The sequence below is a fragment of the Macrotis lagotis genome, chromosome 1, assembly GCF_037893015.1.
Source record: "Macrotis lagotis isolate mMagLag1 chromosome 1, bilby.v1.9.chrom.fasta, whole genome shotgun sequence".
Taxonomy (NCBI): Eukaryota; Metazoa; Chordata; class Mammalia; order Peramelemorphia; family Peramelidae; genus Macrotis; species Macrotis lagotis.
In genome coordinates this window covers 363,396,839-363,420,986 of record NC_133658.1, presented here as the reverse complement: position 1 = coordinate 363,420,986, position 24,148 = coordinate 363,396,839, and the positions used below count along the sequence as shown (strand labels likewise).

General features: G+C 42.5%; 2 protein-coding genes and 1 long non-coding RNA gene across 8 annotated transcripts in view; 2 read left to right on the top strand and 1 right to left on the bottom strand.

Moving 5' to 3' along the window:
• Positions 1 to 11,764, top strand: part of FAF2 (Fas associated factor family member 2) — a 104,491-nt gene extending 92,727 nt beyond the window's left edge. Inside the window, exon 11 of one of the 3 annotated variants that reach the window (XM_074212329.1) lies at positions 1,995 to 11,764. In XM_074212329.1, coding sequence (XP_074068430.1) covers positions 1,995 to 2,177 — 183 coding nt within the window. In that variant the 3' untranslated portion in view covers positions 2,178 to 11,764. The remainder of the gene's footprint in view (positions 1 to 1,994) is intronic. The other 2 variants (XM_074212327.1, XM_074212328.1) reach the window with 2 other exon arrangements.
• A 3,109-nt stretch (positions 11,765 to 14,873) lies between these two features.
• RNF44 (ring finger protein 44) overlaps positions 14,874 to 24,148 on the bottom strand; it is a 28,756-nt gene continuing 19,481 nt past the window's right edge. For all 4 annotated transcript variants that reach the window (XM_074212334.1, XM_074212332.1, XM_074212333.1 and 1 more), the window contains 7 exons: positions 20,983 to 21,156; positions 20,588 to 20,749; positions 20,347 to 20,486; positions 20,038 to 20,125; positions 19,730 to 19,851; positions 18,196 to 18,295; positions 14,874 to 17,682 (listed from right to left, as the gene is read on the bottom strand). In XM_074212334.1, the coding sequence (XP_074068435.1) occupies positions 17,620 to 17,682; positions 18,196 to 18,295; positions 19,730 to 19,851; positions 20,038 to 20,125; positions 20,347 to 20,486; positions 20,588 to 20,749; positions 20,983 to 21,156 (849 nt within the window). In that variant the 3' untranslated portion in view covers positions 14,874 to 17,619. The remainder of the gene's footprint in view (positions 17,683 to 18,195; positions 18,296 to 19,729; positions 19,852 to 20,037; positions 20,126 to 20,346; positions 20,487 to 20,587; positions 20,750 to 20,982; positions 21,157 to 24,148) is intronic.
• LOC141505973 (uncharacterized) lies at positions 17,167 to 20,151 on the top strand. The gene is made up of 3 exons (XR_012473732.1): positions 17,167 to 18,384; positions 18,800 to 19,012; positions 19,652 to 20,151. It is a non-coding gene; the product is annotated as an uncharacterized LOC141505973 (long non-coding RNA).

Here is a 24,148-nt window from a genome sequence, read left to right as displayed (position 1 = left end):
AGGGTCAGTGCTTTATCTACTACACCACCTAGCTGCCCCTCTTCTCTCCTATTTTCTACTAAATCCAATACTCAAACCAACCTATAAGCCTGGGCTCCTTACTACATTGACTTGATGACTCTATTCCTTGATTCTTAATCTTTTGACCCATAGCTTCAAGATACCATTGTATCTGATTCTCCATGACCCCAGTTGGAATTTTCTTGGTTTGCCATTTCTTTCTCCAGCTCATTTTTCAAATGAGGATATTAACACATAACTTTCCTTACTATACTTTGAGCAAAAGAGAACTCTACCCCTACCCATCCATTCTGTCTTATTTACAATTCTTGCCTAATAGAACCAAGCTGACTAGCTAGAATGTCTTCCCTAATCTGAAAGAAAATGACAGCTTCAAGAATGCCTTGGATGCTAAACTTTAAGGGATAATGAAAACCATGTCTATAGGGTGAACTGATGGAAAGGCTTTAAGAATATGATAGAAATCGGTTATATACAGAAAAAAATGCCCAAAATGATCAAAATCAGGGAATATAAACTGCCACTTGAGGATGGATTAAAAACCAACATTTTTTCATCCTGGATAGAGAAGGAAAGCATAAGTATGTTAGAAGTCTATAAAGTGTGGGTCGGCTAGGTGGCGCAGTGGATAAAGCACCGGCCTTGAAGTCAGGAGTACCTGGGTTCAAATCTGGTCTCAGACACTTAATAATTACCTAGCTGTGTGGCCTTGGGCAAGCCACTTAACCCCATTGCCTAGCAAAAACCTAAGAAAAAAAAAGTCTATAAAGCAATCATATGAATAAGAAGAATACAATTGTAGATTTATTTACTAAATCTTGGGGGATACCATTTGAAATTTGAGAGAAGAAAGTCAAATAAAGGGAAATCTTGCTTAAAGACAGGTAGTCTTATGAAATTTCTTTGTAAAATAGTATGCTATAGTGAAAAGAGTTCTGGACTTGGAGTCTGGCACCTGGGTTTAAATCTCAACACTAACAATTACTAGATGAATATCCACAGATAAATAACTTCTTTTCTTTGAGCCTTAGTTTCTTCATCTGCAAAGTAGGAATAAGAATTTTACTTTCTCTACATTCTTCTGAGAAAAGCCATTTGGAACTTTTAAAAACAGCTTAGAAATGTGAGCCACAATAATGATTATTATTACAGGGGATATAAAAGTAGAAAATTTTATGAAAATCCGTAAAGGTTTGGAAAAAGTAATGAATGTGGTTTTGTCTCATCTTTGGCATTAAGGAGAATTATTCTGCTTTATCACACTACTTTTGAGACTGTTGGCCAGTAGTACTGAATTCAGGTGTTGTTTAAACTTAAAAAAAATCTGTTAATCTCAAGGCTTAACTTTTTTCATTATCTCTAAAGTAGGGATCTTATACTGTTTACCTCATGGGATTATTGAGGAAAGTTCTTTAAAAATCATAATGTTGTATAATATTAAAATATTGTAAAAATTATGTGCTTATTGTACACATGCAATTTGCATATTTTTGTGTTCTCACATTTGGAATTACACAACCCTAGGAAATGGGATGTAGAGGTGAGTTACTCACTTATTTATATTTTAACATTCTCTATAACAATTACTAATCAAAATCTCCTAGAGTAAAGTACTGGGGCTCCAATTTTAGTTTTTGTCCATCTATGAGACTTTCCATATCTACTGGTATATAAATCCAAAAATATTGAGACCAGCTGTTAGAGGAGCATTTTGCTTTCAGCATTTATATAAATTAATGTCATGTTTTAAATGGTAAATTTCCTATAAAATTGTCTTGAAAGACTTGGAATCTAGATTCATGTTATGGCCATGGTTAGGACCCAGGGTCCTAGTTGCATATTTGAAGTCATAACTGAAAGATCTTAATATTTCAAAGTAATTAGATGTTTTGCTATGTCTACTTTTGAATAAATGAAAGAAAATAATCCATGCTTCTCTCATCTCCCTCCCTTTTTCTTTGTATTTATTGCAGGTTATCCATGACTTCTTGTTCTCCTTGAAGGAAAGCCCTGAGAAGTTTCAGATTGAGGCCAACTTCCCCCGACGGGTGCTGCCCTGCCTTCCCTCAGAGGAATGGCCCAACCCTCCCACGCTGCAGGAGGCTGGACTCAGCCAGACGGAAGTGCTTTTTGTTCAGGACCTCACAGACGATTGACGATTTTGCCCTCAACCCCACTCCCTCTATTTCCCAAAAGAAAACAAAATGAAAAAAAGAGAAATTCATATTATTATTATAATACAATATTTTTTTTATAAGACTGCTGCATCCTAAGAGGGCAGGGGTGGGGGGACTGGGGATCAGAAACCGTGCTGCCTGTATCAACCACAACCTGTGTGGTTCATGAGAGAGGGAACCAGCAAGTGCATCTATTCTACAATCCCTCTGCTTCCCTCCTGCCTGTGTACCGAGCCCTTGCTTTCCATTCACAGGGAGGGATACAAGAGAAAATGCCTCTTCTGATCAACCCATAACCCTTTTGATGGAATGGGACACTCCCTCAACCTGTTCTCATTCTTTATAGCTTTTATAGAAAAATAATAAAACCACCAACATCCCAATGTCTACTGAAGAATTGCTCCTCTAGCCTCTATGGAGAGGAGATTAAGGGAAGAAAAGGGACACACAGATGTTTCTTCAATTTCCCACTGTATACAAATCTTTTTTTTCTGTTGCTTTGTATTGACCAAAGGAATGGGGGTGATATTTTTTTTTCCCTTAATTTTATTTGCTGAAGAGCCAATCTTTCTTAGATAAATTTTTGCCCTGGGTTTCTTAGCCTACATAGTGTATTAAAGGCTCTGTGGATTGGTTTGTGTTGATGCCCACTCTTGTCCTCCACAGTTCTCCAGAGGGGCTGTTGTAGTCTAAGTTCTTGAACTTAGAGCCTACTCCCATGCATACACTGTTGAGTGTGTATCAGTGGGTGAACTCAGCTCACTCAGGATCTATGTTATAATACCACACACAAAACGATTACACACAAGTGTAGCTTTTTCAGAGGTCTCAATCAGATGGTTAGTTTGGAATTGGATTCAAAAGATGTTAGCTTTCCTTTCCTGTTCTCTTACAGGAATCCTCACTCCTACTTTCTCCTACCCCATTCTCTACTCCACTCCTTTCTCCCCAGAGATTTACGGTTACAGGGTTGAGCCTAGAGTGAAACAGGAATTACCCTGTTTGTGTGTGTGTTGCAGTGTAACTTTATTTTTATTTTTAAGTACAAAAGAAATAAAGGCCTTGAAGGGAACCTGGGCAGGAATTATATGCCTAAAGTGGAAGGCATGTTTGTTTCTCCTGTAGATGCTTGCTTGAGGCAAGAAATTTTATTTTTGTCCTCTGAGTGTTGTACTGAAGTGATAGGACCCTTGATCCCAGAGATTAACAGACTGTTAATACCTGAATTCATACCTCTTGCCCAGGGTTGAGTTAATGATAGTATCCAATTTAGGGCACTGAGACCAGTGTGAGCTCATGGGGAACCCAAAATGTTCTATAGTGAAATTAATGGCTACTGGGGGTAGAGATGCAACCTACTGAGACTGCAGGCCTCAACGTTCTGTGGGGCCAAGGTATGCAGATTAAGATAGAACTTAATTTGTTGGACCTACAGACTCCAGAGGCTGCATCTCTTATTTAACTTTAATTTAAGGCAGCTATTTTATGCTCCACATTATCAGTGTTCAATTCATCCTTCTCATCAGGGATGGCACCAGTGGGGGCAGAGTATGGGACCACTGAAGAGTCACCAGGAGTTCTGTGAATATCTTACTGGCTTTGGCATATGCAACCAGATTAGCAACTCTGGTAGAGTTAAAAAATTTTCTCTGGACTTACATTAATTTCCAACCTAGTTTCCTATTATTTCAGGACTGGATTAAAAGAAAACAAACCACAAGCATATATCTTAAAAACTTCACAGTGATTTTAGAAACATAAACAAAATTCTTCATTCAACCCTGTATGAAGTCTGTTAATGTCAGATTAGATAGGAGATAATTTTCAATTTAATCCTGAGCTAACCTCCCTGCTTAGAGCATACTGGTTACCTCTCAGCAGATATGGAAGGTTAGTAAATACCTTAATAAATTCTAATGTTTTTCAGAGTATAGTGTTACACAAAAATGGAGCTCATTTGATCTCATTTTTTTCAGTCTTTTTTCCCCTAATTCTTTATTAAATCTCTGACTTCATTTAAAATGCCCCCTTCCTGTGTCTTTTGCTTTCTGTTAACTCTGTGATTGGATTGGAGACTGGGATTTTTTAGAGTCTCACTACCTTTGGGAACACCTTGCCTATTTTGTTTTTAGCTTAAGGAGACTACCTGAACCCATTCTCCTTCCTTTTCAGACAACCTCTAATTGGGGGTCACTTCTTGTTTTTCTTGTTTCTAGGTTAGTCTTCTTCCCTTGAGTTTTGCACCTGATGCCAATACAATATTATTAAAGTGGAACTTGGGGTATAAGGGTGATGGTGGTGAGATGCTCAGTGAAGCCTACAAGAGAATGCTGAACACTGTCCACATAATCTCTGGGATCTTTGAGCAGTTATTTACAAGAGTCATATTCAACAGCTGAGGGGAGGAGAATGAAGTTCAATTCAGGTCTAAAGTACTCCCAGTTTTGAGGTTGCTGATTCAGCCGAACCACCCACAACCATTGGAACGTAACCAAGCAGAGATACCCGAATTGAAATCTATTGGATTTGTGCAACCTAACATTCAGTCCTCCAAGTCTTTCCTTTCATATCTGCAGAATGTCTGCAGCAGATTTTTCTTTGTCTCCCCTTGTTTGAACCTGGTTAGAAATTTGTGAGATGAAAGCAGAGGTCTTTTACAAAAAAAAAATACAAAACACCCAACAAATGCAAGAACCCCTAAAAAGAACTTGGAATCTTCAACTGAGCAGTCGTGAATATTGCAAATGGTGCCAAGGCCCAAGAAAAAGCTGCAGAAAGTGACCAAGCAGGGATTGAAACCCCTTAATACAGAATTAATGGAATGGAGTGTTGCCAACTTGTGCTCAAACAAGGGGCCCCACTTATACTTTTTTATTATTATTATTATTATTAAAGACTTGTGAGGAATGCAGCAATGGGAAACCTATCCTGAAAAGGATGTAATGACCCTACCTATACTGCACCTGAATAGTTATGTGGTCATTTACTGAATAAATCTAGTGTACTTAAAATTTTTTTCATAAAGTTTACATTGTATTGTAGGTTAACATTAAATGTTTTATAACAAAGTGTACAAGTAGCAATGGATCCTTCTGTCTGGGAGGGAAGGGGCTGAGAAGTGGTAGATGTGTTCTTTCCTGGGGCTGGGGAGCTAATTAGATAACAGCTCAGTGGTGGGATAGACCCCTGGATTTGGATTCAGATAAATGAGTTTGTATCTTAGCTCTTCGTCCATCCAGATGGCCTTTGGAAAAATCATAGCCCTTTCCTCACTTTCAAAACAAACTTCAAATGAAAGAATTTAGTAAGTTCATCTCCAAGGACCTTTCATCTTTAAATCCTTGGACAACCCATAAAAGATGTTCCCTACTGAACCAGTGCCTTCAAGAAGTTTCATCTGCTTTGAATCATTCCCAGTAATAATAAACCTCATTTCTCTCTAAGAGTTCTTTGATGGGGTGTGGTTATGTATATAAGTTAGCACCTAGCATGTATTCAAATGAAAACTGGAACTTCACTCCCTCTCCTCTGCCCCTGCCATATATCAAATTAAAACCTGAACTTAACCCCTACCTTCCATACCCTTCTGTTTCTTTTCCTTGCAATGATCAATGAATGCTGTCTGCTAGAATGGGAACATGTTTCTACAAAGGAATTTAATTTTGTGGTTTTGGGTTTTTTTTGAGATGAGTTTGGTTATAATCTCAACTGGGGAGAATTCACTGTCTAGGACCAACCTCTTAGCACTTGCCTTGACTTTCTGAGAATAGTTATAAAACTTGCTGCTTTGCCTAGTACCCTTGTTTTTCTTCTTGTAGCAGTGGCCTTGGGAAAGAAAATTATATGATTGAATCTGAGCTTTTCCCATTGACAATTTATACATTGAAGTACCTGGGACCTTGATATTTTTTTGTTAGTGGAAATCAAAACAGCTACCCCTCAAATTTATCATCAGGAAGATGATTGGGTTACAATAGGTCAAATATTTATACACTTAAACCAATATAAAAAACATTTAATGATTGATGGCATTTTGGATTCAATATTCCACATTTTATAAGTTTTAATTTACCAAGTATGCCTCTAGAGCAGTTTCTTAACCTTGAGTTGTGAATCCTTTTGATATTTTGATGTGAAACCTAAGTTTTAAAATGTGTAACTAAAAATACTTAGGATTATTAGGTAAACCAAAAGTTAGTGGAATAAAGATGGAGTTTTTGTCATTTAAATTCATATACCCCTTTTGAAAACTACTCTGCTATGAAGTGTAAGGTTCACATGTTTAGACAGAGAAGGAATGAAAAAAGCAAAACTGTCTATAGACTTTTTTTTTTGCAAGGCAAATGGGGTTAAGTGGCTTGCCCAGGGCCACATAGCTAGGTAATTATTAAGTGTTTGAGGCTGGATTTGAACTCAGGTACTCCTGACTCCAGGGCCAGTGCTTTATCCACTACACCACCTAGCCACCCCTCCCTATAGACTTTTAAAGAAAAAAAATGCAATATTCAGAAGAGCCATCATTTTATCAGGGTGGTTACTGTCCACATGCATGCCATTCAAGGTGTAGTTGAATTGCTATGGGCAAAAATGATCATTGATGACCAGTCCTCTGGTAATGATCTCTGCATTTTAGCAGTTTGGTACTTGGGTAAGCTCCTTGAAGTTTTTCATCTTAGTGGAGCCTACCATACCTTGCTCTGCTGGAATGACCTTCAACAATTTAATTATCTCCATACCACATAAGAATCAGAATAGGACTTTGGGGAGGATGAATTATATAGTAACTGTAAAAGGTATTTGAAGTAAGATTGGAAGAAGAAACAATAGCCAATAAATAGGCTCTGCCTTTTTTTAAACTTAATTCTGCTTAATGTATTTTACTTTTGAATCCCCAAATAGTTCTATCTCCACATCTTATTTCCTTGTACAGAGGTGATCCTGGGTGCTTGAAGACTATACCAACAGAAAACATTCTAACAGGTAAGTAAGTCCCAACAAAGCTGGAAGGGCTCCCAATTAGTATTCCTAACTGCAGAAGGTTCATCACTAGAAGGCTTACTACCAGGTAACTTTTTGCCCATAGCAACTCAGGAAATACAGACTTTTAAGGAGTAAATGCAGTAATTATACTGACGAAAAGATGCATCTTTTGAGTATTCCAGTCATAGATAAATGTGGTTAATGTTTAAGCAATATTTGTACCACACATGCTAGCTCCTAACCATTTTTTAAAACACCTTGGCCTCTTCGTCAGAAAGGACCATTACGTCAATACAATTTTAGGCCCAATTTCTCACTGTTAACAGCACCCAAAAGCATTATCTGTTTGCCCTTGCCCTCTTCAGGCATCAAGCTTTTACTGAGGTATCCTGAACTTGCAAAAGAGAACTCTGCTCCATATATTGTTTCTTCCATTGCATGTTGATGAAAGAACAGCAGGCCCTGGAATAGTTTGAGAAAAGGAAAAGCAAAAAGTATTATTCAAGTAGCTGAAATAACAGATTGCCTAATTTAATTACAGGCTGAATCAGTTTACCTCAACTGTGCAGAGGCATGTGGGATTTTGAATCTAGGATTGTCTCCTTTGAAATTGTGATCCTAATTCATTAGTCATTGATGGACTGTTTGAATGGATATGTGAATCACTTCACTTTTCAAAGGCCTTGTTTCTTCTGTAAAATAAGAGAATTAATCTCAACCAGGAGTTCTTTGAACTTCTTTAGCAGTCCTTGGATCCCTCTGAATAATGTTTTAAATAAAATGAAATACATTACAAAGGAAATCAGTTTTACTGAAATGAAGTTAGCGAAAAAATAAACAAGCAAACTTGGACTGCAGAGTAAGAACCCTGAGTTGAGTTTTTATCACAAAGCAACTTGCGGGTGTGTTGTGACTCCAGGCAAGTAACTTTCTCATTTTTGCTTTATTTTTCCTGATTTGAAAAAATGGGTTTTGTTTGAGTGTTGATTATAGATATATGTGGTTAATTAATGTTTAAGCAATATATGTACCACATACTAGCTCTTAACCATTTTCTAAAATATCTTAGCCTCTTCATCAGAAAGGACTATCATGTCTATATAATTTCACACTTTCTCACCTGCTAAATTTCTAAGGGCTCTTCTGGTTCTGATAGAAATTGTTTTGGTGTGATTTTAGGGGGGGGGGGGAAGCTTACTTTATAAAAGATTTGACTCCCAGATTTGTTACAGATCAAGGTATCATTAGGTTGTTTACTGTGTTCCCAGCACTTTGTAATGACTAAGCTTCGCACAACAGCTATGATGCAGGTTCCAACCACAGAAGTTCCACATTACCTCCACACAAGTAATCTGTATTGTGAAATAGGCTTCCCTTTTTTTCCTTCTACATGTGAGACAGGGCTTGGATATTCATTCCTGTGTGGATAGTGAATGGGGGGAGTTGGAAGATAAATCATTCCCACTTGTCACCACAAGCTTAAAATTAAGCTGATATTTTCCAAAGAAAGTGGGGAAAATCCTGGGATTGGGGAAATCCCAAAAGGATCTAATTTGAAGTTTCCAGTATCTGGGCAGTTTGGGGTCTCTGCCAAAATCAGTTGTGAAGTTTTGCATCTTTTGGTTTAAACAAAAGACAGTATAAGACAGTCATTCATGTGGGAAAAGACATGGAAATTTAGTGGATTGAAGTTCTAGGAGTCCATGTATGAGAGGCAGTTAAAATAGCTAATGGGACCTTAGGCTGCATATAAATAGAAGTGAAATATCCTAAATCCCACTGTTCTCTTTTCTGCTCATACCACATCTCGAGTGTGGTATTCTGAAGCACCACATTTTAGGAAGAGCTATGAAAAGCTAGAGTATGTGAAAAAAGAATGACCAACTAGAAATTACATCTGAGCATCTATGTGGTACAAAGAACACTGGGCCTCAGTTCATTTTCCAGGGTTTTTTTTTTCCCCTCCCATTTTCTTGTATGTTAGGCAAATTTACTTCTTTGTCTCCTAGATTCTTCATTTAGAAAATAAGAATGTTGGATTAGATCAGATGTTCTTAACACTTTTTGTGTCACTGGATCCCTTTGGAATTCTGGTGATGCCTGTGGATCCCTTCTCAGAATAATACTCTTAAATACATAAAATTAAAAACATTACAAGAAAGAAAATTATATTTAAATACAATTATCTAAAGTTTTTTAAATTGCAGTAGTAATATATCTAGCAGGTCTAATATAGTAATTTTGAAGTAATGATGAACATATAAATTTCAAACTAAAATAATAGCTTTCATATAGCCCTTTAAAGCTCGCAAAACACTTCAGTGCCTCACAATACTGGGAAGTAGATGTCTGTTTTATTCATGTTTTACAGATGAGAAAACCTGAGTCACAGTGGGGTCAAATAATTTCCCCAGAGTCACCTAGGTAACAAATGTTTAATGCTGGATTCAAACTCTAGACTTTCTTTTTCCAGATATCTGCAACTATTTCTGTTGGTGACAAAGTCACTGGTATTGCTAACATTCATAATTGAAGACAATGGTAAATTTCTTTTAGAACTTAAAGTAAAAATGAACCCCCTTTGTAGACTTAGAAAGTGAAGAAATAGTGGTCTAATTTTCTCAAACATCCTTTCCCAGTATTCCTTGGTGCTAATTGCTGGGGGTGGGGTGGGGTGGAATACATGGTTACATGGTCTTAAAAGTATTTGAAGTGCTACTGTGGAAGATGATTTAGATACAGACTACCTCAGAGGTTGTGAGTTTTCCACCACCAGAGAGGGCATTTCTGTTCAGTTAATCAGACCAGAGATTACTGAGGTTTTTTCCTAGCTCCAATTTCCTGTTTTACATCCAATAGCATGATGTCTCTTGGGTCCCTATTTGAGCAAGTTCAACTAGTTCTGTTCATTCAGGGCATCCTCATTCTTGATTTCAAGGGATACATTCTTCAAGGTCCTGCAGACCCTTGTTTGCCCTTAGATCTACTCAAGTGGTAACTTGCAGGAGGCCCTAGCTACTGTCTTTCCAGTCTGGTCTTCCCCTCAAATCCTTCCTGCACAAGTGTTTTATTGCTAATTTAACACTACTTTCTAATGACATAGGTTATTTTCCTGCTCTGCCACCAATAGAGGTACAAATAAATATTGTCAAGCAAATTACTGAGCAAAATAAATTAACAGTAGCCATGTCTGACAATCACTACTTATTTAGTGCCACCCCTTTTTTTTTAAAGAACTTGAGTCAAACCAGTGTATTGCCATCAATTCCCCTTAAATGAGCCCAAATCAGAAATTAAAAGTTTATTTACAGTTTAAAACAAAGAGCCCATGTATGGGCTAAAATTAGTACCTATATCAGTGTCTCTCCCCAGACTAACAGCACACACTAGATGGCGCTCCCACTGCAAATATCTTGACTCCTTGGTGCATGTCTTGGAGGCTTGCAGTTTTTCTTCCAGTTCCTAACTCCTCACAAATATACCTCGCACCTGTTTGCACTGAACTGCCTTAGTTCCTCTTCTAGTGCTGCTCACCAGAGATGCCCATGACTGACTAACCCCGAAGGTACTTTCTCTGAAGAGGTAGGAAAAGGCTTCCAGAGCTATGAGGCCATTAAGTAGAACATTAGGTGGACCTGCCTAAGGCACTAACTGTGCCACCCTGGGCAAGTCCCCTAAACTCTGTTTGCCTCAGTTTCTTCAATTATAAAACGGGGATAATGAGAGCATCTACCTCTTGTGAAAATCAAATGAAACATTGTAAAGCATAATGTAAAGTGTCTCAACATAGGAGGTGCTTAATCACACTAGTTTTTGTCAGCACTTCAGCTGTGCTTATGGAAGACTGACTTGGTATTCTCTCTTCTGCTTCCAGTTCTGTCACCCTCTTGTCTCATGGAAATGAGTCTTGTCTTCAGAAATACTCCTTTAAGAGCTCCCCATTTTTACAGCTCCACATGTCCATTCCCATCAACTGTTGTAGTTCTTAATCTTCCTGCAGCATCTATCGGTACTGCCCAATTGCAGAACTGGGGATCTAAGGGGTAAATTTGGGGATGAAGGTGGAGGAAATCCCTGTAATCCTGGAAAGCTATGTACAGCCTGTGGAGTAAGCAAATGGATGGGGAAGGACCAGCATGATTCCCTGTTCTAAATCTCTTATTACAGTGATTTTGATCTCTGTTCTCTCCTTTGCTAGACAGAGTGGAAGAAATTAGTTTTTATTCCTGTTTCCTTCCTAATTTAGGCCCCAGAGAAAGTAGGGTTGTGATAAATATCTCTTAAAGGAACTTTTTGAAAGTGATTTGATGAAGATAGTGTAATAAGGGAAGTTAGATGGTCTTAAATTATGGTTTCATCCTAAGATCCTGAACTCTGGCCTTGACCTCTTGTCTCCAGCTTGATTTAAGGAACTTGCAGAGGTCTCAATAGATTTAGATTTAGAGCCCAGACTCCTGTCATCAGGATGAGGTGGGGGGAGATGGAATAGGGAGTAATTTAAGATTATAAAATTTAGAACAGGTGGGACCTTAAAGCTCCAGTCCAAGCCTTTTATTTTATATGGAAGAGCAAGTTGAAGACTAGATGTTTAAATAGCTTTGCTCAAATTTACAGAGTGAGTTAAGTGCAAGCTAGGCCTTTAACTTAGGTCCCTTAGATTCCCTTCCTAAATGCCTAAAGGTTAGTACTTTTGAGTCTGAAAGGCAGGATTTGAGGGATATGGTGTCAAAACTGAAAAGAATCCTAGTTATTTATATTAATATCATTTGGTAGTGAACTGAGTCACAGAAATGGAAAGTTTTCCCCAAGACTACATAAAATGACTTTGGGTTTAAGTCTGCATTTTCTGATTCCATCAAATGGGAAGGACTATGTCCACTAAAGATCTTCCTCTAAGGGATGTTTGTGTACACACCTGTCTTACTGAAAGGACAAGTCTTAAAGCCACAGAGAAGAGCCCTGCTCACCAGCTAAATCACAAAGGAGGCTCTGAGACTTCCTACCTAACTCCAGGGTGGACAGCTAGAGAGCACAGATGTGGAGATGGAGAGAATTCAGTAGGATAAAATGTGGCTGACTCACAGAAAAGATGCTGTATACGTAGAGCCTTAATGCTCAGAGGACTTTTACTGTCCTTTTGTTTTAATCACTCTTCCCCTCTTATCACCCTTTCCCATTCCATTCTTCCCAAACAGCCCTTTACCTTGTGCCTTATCTCCTCTCTACTCAGTCTTTTGTTAACTTTTTCTCCTTTCCCACTGTTGTTGCCCATTTCACTTTCCTCCCCACTTCCATCTAACTTTTTTTAAAACAGTATTTGTTCTGCACCTATACTATAGGATACATATTATATACTTTTTAAAAAAAATCATAATACATTGTAGCCAGTATCGTAACTGCCTACAGACTCAAGTCAGCACTATAGGGTACTGGGTGGAGAAGTTCCCTGAAGCTTCCTTTTGTCTGGGGATTCAAGCCAAAGGGAATATGGCAACCACCCTATCTCACGTCAGCTGGGGATAGTGCTCTCTCTCCCAGAAAGTGATGGGTTAACACAAGTAAACCCTTTATCCCCAACAAACATTTTTTCAACATATTTTAGATCAAAATTTGAAATTCCCATGTTCTCTAATCCAGGACACCTAAGAGTTTCCAGTTTGTTTTCCTTAAATTAGGATAGGAACAAAAATTTAACCTGTGATTTCACTGATAATAGATAACTCCCAAAATAAGGAAAATTACCAGTTCAGGCCTGTAGCTTTGCTGCAATTTAGTCTTCCATAAATGAGGGAGCATTGTGAAATGACTTGCCCAGGGTAACACTAACAGCATGTGATGAGAGGTGGCCTAATTGGAGAGCATCATTTAGGAAGCCCAAGCCTTTTCAGCCTACCTTTTCATAGCAGGGTTACATTTCTCATGTAATATTTCGAAATGAACACAGGACAAGTCACTTTATTTTCAAGATTCCTATTTCTTTCTCTGTTAAAAAGATATTTCTCTGATATGATTATCTCTAAGGTCTCTTCCACCTCTGAAACTCAAGGATGTTTGTGAGCTTCCAGTTCAGTAGGAAGAAGGGGTTTCCTGTTCTCATCTCCAATACTGTGCTCTAACTTGGGAGTTCAGAAGGGTAACTAGGGAAAGCTTTTAAGAGATGTGGCTTTAGCTGATTTGTGTATAAACCAAGTGCAGAATTTTGGAGAGGGGAGGGGATGTGAAGACATTCTGAAGGCAGAAATTGTAGGAAAGAATAGGTCAGATTGTGAAGGAGTGAGCAGAGAATGAATGAGTTGACCTTTTCACCTACAGCGAGTTTGTGTAAGAGGTTAATGGGAGATGTCAGGGACAGACTGTGATTTTATCCTAGAGGCAATGAACAAGTAGCCTTGGAAGGATTGTGAGCAGTGTATGATCAGAACTGGACTTTACAAAAGGTAATTGGTAATCTTTACAGAATGGATTGATAAGGAGACTGCAAAGAGGTAACATTGCTTAGATGTAACATCTCAGATGATGAGGAAGATTCTCCTGTTCTTTTACCCTGGTTAGCCATCATCTGGAAGGTTATGTTCAATTTTAGGTAAATTTTTAGAGAGAACATACTGTTCAGAGAGATGGCTGAGCTGGGAAGAGGCTAAAGACTGTGATATCACAATATGTAAACTGAAACGAATGGGCATATTTAGCCTAAAAATAAAATGGTGGGGGGAGAAGAGATATGATCAATCACTGTTTCCAGCAATTGATATCAGAAGGGCTATGATGAGGATATAAGATTAAAATTCTATTTGTCCTCAGCAGATCTTGAAGTTTGCTGGGAGCCAGACTTTGCTTTCATATAAAGTCTTTGTAGATTTGACCTAAAGGAAAATGGGTCATCTTGGGAGGTGACTAGTTCCTCATCCCTGGAAGTCACTGAACAAGGGCTATGTTAGGGCAGAAGGCTTATCCAACCAACAGAGCTTCAAGACAGAGCTCCAGAGAGAAATAATTGAACAGAGGACACACAACTAACCAAGCTTGGATCCCAACCACCCCTCCCAGTTACACACATACACACACATGCACACTCACTACAATGGGGGCACTTGATCTGTATTGATATACATCATACATTTATTAGTGAATATCCCTGTTAAATCAGCCACAACATTAAAAAAAATAATGATTGCACTACTTGGTCAAGCAGAACTAGCAACTTTCCTTTTAAAAAAAGTACAAATCTGTTAAAAATTTCAATCAGTATCCATATATATAATACAACATACTAGTTATGGTAAATGCTACAAACCAAGATGGGTCCAATGGAATGGAAGAGAACAAAATTGAAACCACACATTTAGAGCTTTTAAGAACCATTTTTCTCTATATATTAGCATTTTTTTCAAATACATACATGGGGAAAATGAGGTAACTGTAAAATGTGCAAGTAACAGAGCCAAAAAAAATTATATATATATATATTTATATATATATATATATAGATATTTATATATATATATAAAAACTTTCTAACACAGAACACGGGCCCCAGGCAGGACAGGTGGGCAAAGGGGCTGACCCTCAGCCACCAGGCCCGGGGGTGCGAGAACTTAAAACAGTAAACAATGCACCATCCCCACCACAGGAAATCATTGGTAATAGTGGCATCTACAGCGCAGTCAGCAAATCACAAACATCCTAAATATTGGTTTTTCTTTTTTTTTCTCTTTTTTCAAGGATCTCTTTTTAATTTTTTTTTTGTTTGTTTTGTTTTTCTAGCTGCTCATCAGGATAAATTCTGCAGCCCAGGAGCTGTGAGCCTTTAGATCTGCCTGCCAGGGAACCGTAAGGGGAGGAAGGATGGGTGGGTTAGACTCCGTGAGGGGCTTGCCTTTCGGGGTCCAGGGTGGGGTCGGGGCAAGGAGTGAAACAGATGGGTTTCTCAACACTGTTGGCTATAAATATAGAAATGTCACCTGGCATAATATATACAGTAAGACTTTGGGTTCTCTGTGGCAAGCGGTGGGGGTAGGGGGAGGAGAGGAGCTGGTCCCAAGATTTCTGGGACACAGCACATAGACCCCACCCATGCCAAGGGGGAGGGCCGCTGTGTTTAAGAGAACATGGTGTTTGGGCCATTCCTGAGGCGATAGGAGCCTGGGGAAGGGGAGGCTGAGGGGGAATAGCCTGCTCGGATGTGCCAGGCCCTACAAACAGTTTGCTTTGCAGGTGGGATCCTGGTGAGCTAGGGGAGGTGGGACTGAGGAGAGGGTCTGGGTTGGCTGCCAAGGGAGCCCCTGGAGGCACCATGCTGTTCCCCAAAGATGGTCCCCTAAGCCAGGAGGGAGACAAGACTCTTGCTTCAGAATGGGGATTACGCCCCTACCCCAAGAGGAAGGGGAAGTTAGGTTCTCTTCCCTGCTCTCCCCCAGAGGGAAGCTGAATTCTCAGCCCTCCTGAAGACATGGGTCCTTGGAGCTACAGGCCCGACCATGCTGGGGGAGGGGAGGGCATTATGAGCCTTAAATCTCAATCACTAACCCTTCTCTCCCCAGGGCCTGGCATGTCCCCACCCTCTCTCCTCAGTTTCTCTACCCTGGCTATGATAAGAGGGGAACAGGAGAATAAAATGCCTGGAACGGCTTCGGATCCTGGTCAGGCGTCTGTGGACATGTGCAGTACAATGCATGGCAGTTATTGGCTGAGCATAGACACCCTGCCCTGGTCCCCTGCCCCATGCCCGCCCCACAGTTGGCTGGGCTGGGTTAGGCTGGCCTGGGCACACACGCATGCATATTATTGGTGAACATTTACACAGGTTACTGGGTAGGGTCTCCTCTTCATCTTCCTTGCACTAATGCTAACACTTGGTTTTTATTTTAAACCCCAAAAGAAACAAAAATGGGGGGGGGAAATAAACAAAAAAAACACCCCACACACGATTTTGGAAAAAAACTGCTGCTTAACACATCATGCAAAAAGGCTGGGGAGAAATCTGGGAGCTGGGGGACAGCTCTCTTCTCTCTTCCTGCCTCTGCCTTGAGCCCCCTGCACTGCATGACCCTCCCCATGCACCACTCTCTTTCAGGGACAGGTCCAGGGCATACATTCTCCTGGGGATAGAGGGAATCCTCTGGCTCACTTTGAGAGGAGGGGAAGACCTCCCCTCCACTACAGAGCTTTGCTGTCTGTTGGGTGCCCCAAGATAGACAATCTTTCCAGCTGCCTCCAGAACCAGCCTGGATTCTCTACTGCCCTGGAGATGGGGGGGGGGGGGTGTCAAGGCCAGGCTAGGCTGGAATGTAGTGATGGGGGAAAAGATGGAGTAAGGATGATGTTTAGCTCTCCTGCACCTCCCCTTTTCTACCTTCCTCCACCTCCCAAATGGGTAATCCTGGGGTGGAGAAGGTTTTGAGGGCCTTCCTGCCCCCTAACCCCTTACCCAGGTAGGTGGAAAAATGGGTAAGAACAGACTTCTCCTTTCCAAACCCAAGGCCATAACAGGTGGAGGTCACTGGGAGAGGAGGGAATCCTCCAGAGCTGTGGCTGGTTCAGGGAGTGGGGAAGTCTTCCCCTGCCTGCCCTAACACTAGCCCTGCCTCAAGGGCAAGAAAGAAGAGAGGGACAGAAGAAATTTCTAAACCCATCCTCTTTTGTTCATGGAAACCAGGCAGGCAGGTGCTGGCCAGAATCAACCCCATTTCAGTGCAAAAGAAAGTTCACTGGGGTAGACAGGAACCCAGCGGCATTGACCCTAGCATATTAGTTTGAGTCCCATTCCCTATGGGCTAGATCCTTATACCTGTCTGTCAATGCTTGGGGAGGGGGGGAGGGATAGGGGCGGCCAGCGCCCCATCTGGCCACCAGCTCCTCCATGTTCTTTTGTATTCTTTGCAAGGAGGAGAGAGGGGAGGAAACCAGGTACCCTTCTGGTGGAGTGGGGAAGGAGAAGCCAGCCGGGGGCGGGGGGGGGGGGGGGGGGGGAAGGACAGCAACCTCCAGGTCTCTGAAGATACCCTGCCCTGAGGTGGGGAGTGGGGTTGGGGAAGATCTGGGCAGTAGGGAGAGAGAAACAAGAGGCAAAATGAGACAGACCCGAGCAGGAAACTCCACGAGTTTCAAATACTGAGGCAGCCCCGCAGTGGCGGCAGTGGCAGCAGTGGGCGGGAAGAGGCGGGAGGAGTCTTTGGAGGCTGGTAAACATGTGGGTAGCAGCTCTTCTCCTCAAGGACAGGACTGGCCAGAGCCCAGACCCCGCTCTGGGGGAACAGGAGGCTGTGGCCTGGCCTAGCCCAGAGTGGGTGGGAGTCCGGGTTCTGACACCATCCAGCTTCTTAGCCAATCCGAGGAGGGGCTCCAGGGGAACAAGGCGGGGTAGATAACAGAGCTTGGGCCCCTCCCTCACTCTTGGCCACGTGCCCGAGATTCTCTGGGCCTCCAGGGTTGTGGACCGAGCTCACTCGGCCTCCCGGTGGACTTCTGAAGCATCTGCCCGGCAGATGGGGCAGGTCCTGTTTGCCTAAAGCGGGCAGAGAAAGGCCATGAGAACCCATTAGGGAGTGAAATGGGGGTGGGGGGGCTATCCCTATCTGGGCAGTCAGCAATATCAGGAGGTAGACTTATTGATGGTGTCTGTCACTGGTCTATCTGTGCCATTTTCCCATTTCTCTGACTGCAAAGTCAATGCTTCTCTCCCCTCAGTGAGAGGCAATGAAAGGAGCTGAGATTCAAATCTCAGATCTATACTTAGTCATCCCTTCTGGGGGCTTCCAGGTCCTCCATAAAATTAGGGATTAGACTCCATGGCTTCTAGGACCTCTTCCAGCTCTGAATCCATGAACTCTGAGCTCACTCTCAGGCCCTGCCCACTTCAGATGATCACACCTGTGTATGTGTGTTATGGGAAGGAGTCTGCTGATGCTCGGCTCTCCCCCACCTCCCACAGGGGGAGCTTAGGGGTGGGCAAGATGGCCAGGTCTTTCTACCACCATCCAAGGGTCCATGTGGGGGGGGGGTGGCCCCATGGATTCACCTTTAACCATTTGTCAACACACTTGGCGTGGAACTCGTGGTTACAAGGAAGGACTCGGAGAAGCTGCCGGGCCTCAAAGTCACTGAAACAGACGACACACCTGCAGGACAGGAAAGTGAGATGGGCGACAACAGTGGGAAAGAAGGAGAAAAAGTTAACAGAAGACTGCAAAGCTGCAGGCCTGAACTGGTAATTTTCCTTGTTTTGAGACTTATCTATTATCAGTGAAATCACAGGTTCAATTTTTGTTCCTATCCTAATTTAAAGAAAACAAACTGGAAACTCTTAGGTGTCCTGGATTAGAGAACATGGGAATTTCAAATTTTGATTTAAAATATGTTGAAAAAAGGTTTGTTGGGGATAAAGGGTTTACTTGTGTTAACCCATCACTTTCTGGGAGAGAGAGCACTATCCCCAGCTGACGTGAGATAGGGTGGTTGCCATATTCCCTTTGGCTTGAATCCCCAGACAAAAGGAAGCTTCAGGGAACTTCTCCACCCAGTATCCTATAGTACTGACTTGAGTCTGTAGGCTTTTACAATACTGGCTACAATGTATTATAAAAATTTTTTAAAAAGTATGCAATATGTATCCTGTAATATAGGTGCAGAACAAATACTGTTTAAAAAAAGGAAGATGGAAGTGGGAGGAAGATAAGAAGCCTGTGTGTACTCCTGGGCATTGCCCATTCACAATTCCAGGCTTATGGTTTCACACCGAGTGCTAGCATTCATCCGTGGAGGCCAGAATCCAAGCCAGGGACTCGCCTAGCAGTGCGCCAACCTACAGTGAGGCCTTTTGTGACACTGATGAAAAAGTAAGACATCAATTCTGGACAAAGGAGAAGTGAGGCCATGTGTTTAATAGTCACCCACTATATGTTTGGCCCTGTTAAGTAATTATATGTCTCATTTTTTTCTTTACAACAAGCCCATAAGGTCTTTTATTTTTATTTATTTATCTATTTTTATTTATCTATTTGTTCGTTTATTTATTTATATGTTTAGGTTTTTGCGAGGCAAATGGGGTTAAGTGGCTTGCCCAACCATAAGGTCTTAATAGTTGCCATCTGACAACTGGAGGTGAGGTCACTTGCCCAAGGATGAGAGCTCATATTTGCCCTTGAGGCCATCCTGGTTCCAGGCTCAGGGCTCTACTCCAGGGCCACCTCATAGCCTTGGACAAGCAGATCCCTTCTCTTTGGGCCACTATGCAGCTGTAAGTTTTCCAACAGCCTGGAGTCTCTGTATTCTCTGGTCAAAGGTTTTTTCTACTGCTAGCATTTCTTTCTCTAGACTGGATGTATGGGATGGAATTAGGAGTTTTGCTTAGAAAGATAAGGGAAGGATGAATTCAGGAGATTTCTGACTCCAGCTCAATCCCACTTCTTCCCTGCCATGCTCATGACTCAAGACTCTGGATCTCAAAAGACTTCTACCTTTTTCCCATTCCATAGGGTTATCCAGGAAAGGAGAAAATGACGGGCTCTGTCATTCTTCCCATAGACCCAGCCTAGTTGGGTCAGAACACTTACAGTGTCTGCTCCGACTGGTGGCTCTCAGGGTTGAATCGGTAGGACGGAAGTTGTTCTATATCAGCTTTGGTGAGTCCCCTGGGCTTGGCCTCTCCCAGCCTCTCTGCCAGGTTCAGTAATGCCTATGGAGGTACAACATTGAAAGAGCAGAGTGAGCAGATCCTTTTCACTCAGAGGAAGTGACTGCTGAGGGCTGGCAAAGTGCTTTTTGCTTCCCCTCTCTATTCCCAGAGACTTGGGAAGAGCCCCTTGCATTCCCTCCACCCCATCTGGAAGCCACATGTATCCAAAAAGCCCTAGGTTCAGACCTCATAATTCTCCATCTCCACATCATCCACATCTAGGTCCAGGCTGATCGTGGGGCCCACAGCCGTTGGGGACATGGGAAGCATCGAGCTGGAAAGAGAGGGGCTGGTGAGTGATTGAGGTCTTAGTGCCAATTAATAGATGTGAGTCAGGGAGGTGGTTGAGGATGGCTTGTGAGGGGCAGTGGGTCAGGACCAGTAAAAGGTTCCAGGATCCTAGGACTCCAGGAGAAGGTCAGGGATCTGGAGAAAAAACCCAACAGGGTCAGCCCCCAACATCAGAGTGGTCAGTGGGAGTCCCCAAGTACTTACAGGAAGTATGGCAGGAAGCTGGGGTAATAAGTTGGTGGGGGGGGTGGCGGTGGCGGCGGTGGAGGTGGGGGTGGGGGCAGAGGCTGCTGCAGTCGATATCTTTGAGTGCTCAGCCTCCGGGGCATCATATGAGGATATGGCTACAAAAAAGGGAGCCAAGGTCACTAGAGACCTCTACAGGAGGGAACCTCCCAGCTGGGATAGTGCCATTCCCTTGCCCGACCTTAAACTTCTTACTTACCACACCAAATGGCAGTTCCTGGTGCAGGGGCTCATGAGGGAGGTAATGCAGGGGGACAGAATGGGAGAGGGCTGGGGTATGATGGGAGGCAGGGTATGTGAAGCCCCCAATGGGGTGTTGCTCCCCTCGAAGATCCACATCATTGTCTATCCTCTGCAAAGGCTGGAGAGAAACCAAGAGCAGGGGTTGGGGAGGGGAGGTAGTGAGAAAAAGGGACTCCTGGGGAAGAAGGGACAAAGAATGAGGTTCCCCATTGAAGTAAAAAACAGGAAAGGGGGGAGACAGAATGCAGTAGACTTCTGAGGTGGGGCAGGGAGCTAGGAATCTGAGGCTGACTTTGACCTCTTGGATTCAACTATGGGCAAGGAGACTATCCTTCCCCTGTCCATACTCACCATTCGAGGGTGCTGAGGTTGGAGGGGGACAAATTGGCCCAGTGGTGCCATGTGGGTGGCCTGGTGGGGGGGTCCTGGTGGTGGTGGGTGTAGGATATAATGATCACTGGAGATGAGGGGGGGAAAGGCCTGGTAGGAGACAGGGAGTTGCTGCATGGCACAGGCCTGGATCAGCTGAAAGACAAAGATGGAGGCAGAGATGCCCAGGTGATGGGAGGGCATCTTCTCAGAGCCCTATGCTAAGTTATGGGGAGGGGGGAAGGGAGGAGGAGAAGGGAAGCAAACAGGGTGTATTACAGGATTTATAGCTTGAAAAGACCTAGAAGACCATTTAGTTTAAACTCCTCATATACCTAAGGTACAAATGATTCACAACATCAGTTAACAATTAAAAGATAATGCATTAACAACCATCTGCCTTGCTGTTGTGCCCTGAGGACTATTGAGTCTTCCCTCTGCCCTGAAGCCAATCCTTCCAGTGTATAATGTTATCTCTCCCTATTATACTGTAGACTTATATGCACATGAACTGTCCCAATTTTCTATCTGTATCCCCAGTGCTTAGCATAAGTAATCAATTAATCCCTTTTTCATGAGAAACCTGAGACCCAGAGAGGAAATCATTTGCCCGAGGTCATACAAAAATTAGTAAAGATGCAATTGACCAAATAAAGTTAGATAGACATGCATGGGGATGGCCTGCTGCAGGGGCTGGAAGGCAGGCAGGTTAATATGGGTGTTTTGAAGACAGAAATGACACAGTAGGTTCTTGAGAAGCAACACACACCAAGCCAGAGATTCACAGAATCTCAGAGGCAAGGTGGAGGGAGGGAAGGAAGAATTTGGCCCAGCTCCTTCCTGAGGTCTCTTCCCTTCTCTTTTTACAGGCAGTATTCTAATCCCTCTCCCCTCACTTTCCCTCCATTCTGCTCTCCAGCCTCTCAGTTAAAACTGCTCTGTCCAAAGTTACCAATGATCTCAGGACTATCTGATCCAATGACCTCTTCTAAGTCCTCATCCTATATGACTTCACTGAACTGGCCATCTCTCCTCTCTTTCTCAGTCTCTTTTACTGTATCATTATCCACTTCATACCCACTGACAGGGGACATCCCCAGTAAGACGCATGCATCCCCAGACCCTCTTCTCCTCTCTCTAAACTATATTGCCTGGTGATTTCTTCAGTGTGCATAAGTTCAATAATGTTCATCTCTATATAGACAATTCTCAGATCTATTTAGTTGGTTCCCCTCTCCCGTATTGTGAATTGTCTTCTGGACATTTTCTTGTATACATTCCCTTCCTTCCACAAACACAGCTCACCTGAACCATTCATATCATCTCTTCATTTCCTCTACCTCAAGTCTCTCCTTCTAACTTCTAACTTTCCCTCCAACAGCCACCAAAGTGATTTTCATGAAGTGCTGATGGGACAAGTGTTATCCCTCAGTGAGCTCCAAGAACAAGTGTCAGCATGTTTAATTACCTGGTTCCTTTTTGACTTTTCTAGGGAATCTTCCCCTTGACTTTCCCCTCCAGCATATCCTGGCAAAGGCCAACCCCAATGGCTTACCTGCTGCTTCTCACATTCATTCTCCCCCATGCTGGAAGGTTCCAGAGCTTCTGCCATTCAAGAATTGGTTCAAATGCCACCTTTGGCGGGTTACCTTGTATCTACATTCATATGTATCACACACACACACACACACAAACACACACTTTCTTTCTCTCTCTCTCTCTCTCTCTCTCTCTCTCTCTCTCTCTCTCTCAGGTTCATACTTAATTACTCCCAGCAGAATGTTCTATTCCCAATGCCTTTGTATGATGACTGGCAAATAGTAGGAGTTTAATCAATGCTTCCTGTTTAATTAGGGGAATCCACTGAGATAGCTACTTTTGGACAATTCTGATTCTCAAAGAAGCTTTTCTTGAGACAAAGTCTCCATCTGCAACTTTGTACCCATTGCTTTCAGTCCCCTTAGGCCTCAGGGGACAGAACAACTCCCTCTTCCATGTGAGAGTTCCTCAAATACTTTAAGTCAGGGATCATGTTCTTCCCTAAGCCTCCTCTACTCCTGCCTAGACATATCCAGTTCTACTAATCATCATATGACATGTTCTGGAGACCTATGTTATTCCCACCCCTCCTTTGCTAAGTGAGCCTAATATATTTGGACCAAAATATATCAGTGTCCTTTCTAAAATGTGGTAATCTCAGACTGAATGTAACACTGCAAATTGGTCTGATCCTGGCAGAGAACAGGAGGGTTCTCACCTTCTCATTCAGGATACCATCCTCTTCAATGTAGCCTCATTAGCTCTGAACTCATAGTCCATGAAAACCTCCATATCTCCTCTGCCCTCCTCCTCCTATTTAGCTTTATGTCCCCCAAAACACATAGAGATGTAAGACTGTAAGTATCTATTAAATTTCATCATTCATCACATTTTAATCAGCCTGCCTTTGTAGCCTCCTCACCATCATCTAATGGTAGCCAGCCTTCTCAAATTTGCCTCCTCTGCAAATCTGATAAGCCGTCACTGATTAAACAGAAGAGCAGCAACCAAGGAGAGAATCCCCGGGGCAGTCTACCAGAGACCCTATCCAGGCTGACATCCCTGGCATTTTACTGGTAGGTTCTACCCAAACATTTCCTCTCTGAACTTGATATTGGGGGCAGAGCTCAGAGAAGATGTGGTCTCATGTCCTACACCTTACTTCCACCAAGCTTACAAGGGGGCAAAATACTATTCCAATAGACCACTAAGGCTTTGAGATCCTGAGCAGGGAGAGAGAATAATAGGAGTTAAGAAGAACAGGTATTGAAGTTCTGGTGACCTCTAGCTCCACCTCCTGCTCCCCTCCCCCTCAGCTTCCTCTGACTCTGACCAGGGTAGGTTCTACTTTGGCAAGTTCATTCAGGTAAGTCTCAAGAGTGAAGAGTCTCTCTCGGCCAACTCTAAGCCGAGCCTTTCCCTTACAGAACTCTCCACTCTCCCACTATTCCTTATTCCTCCCCCACCCCCCTGCCCCAGCCTCTGCCTCAAACAAGCTCTGAGACTCCTGGTGGAAGGGGCCTGGGCCCAGAGTACAGTCATTGTTAGACCCCGCAAAGACACAACCTGGGCACCCAGCCTCCAATCCTGTCCCAGGGCCTCATGTTTA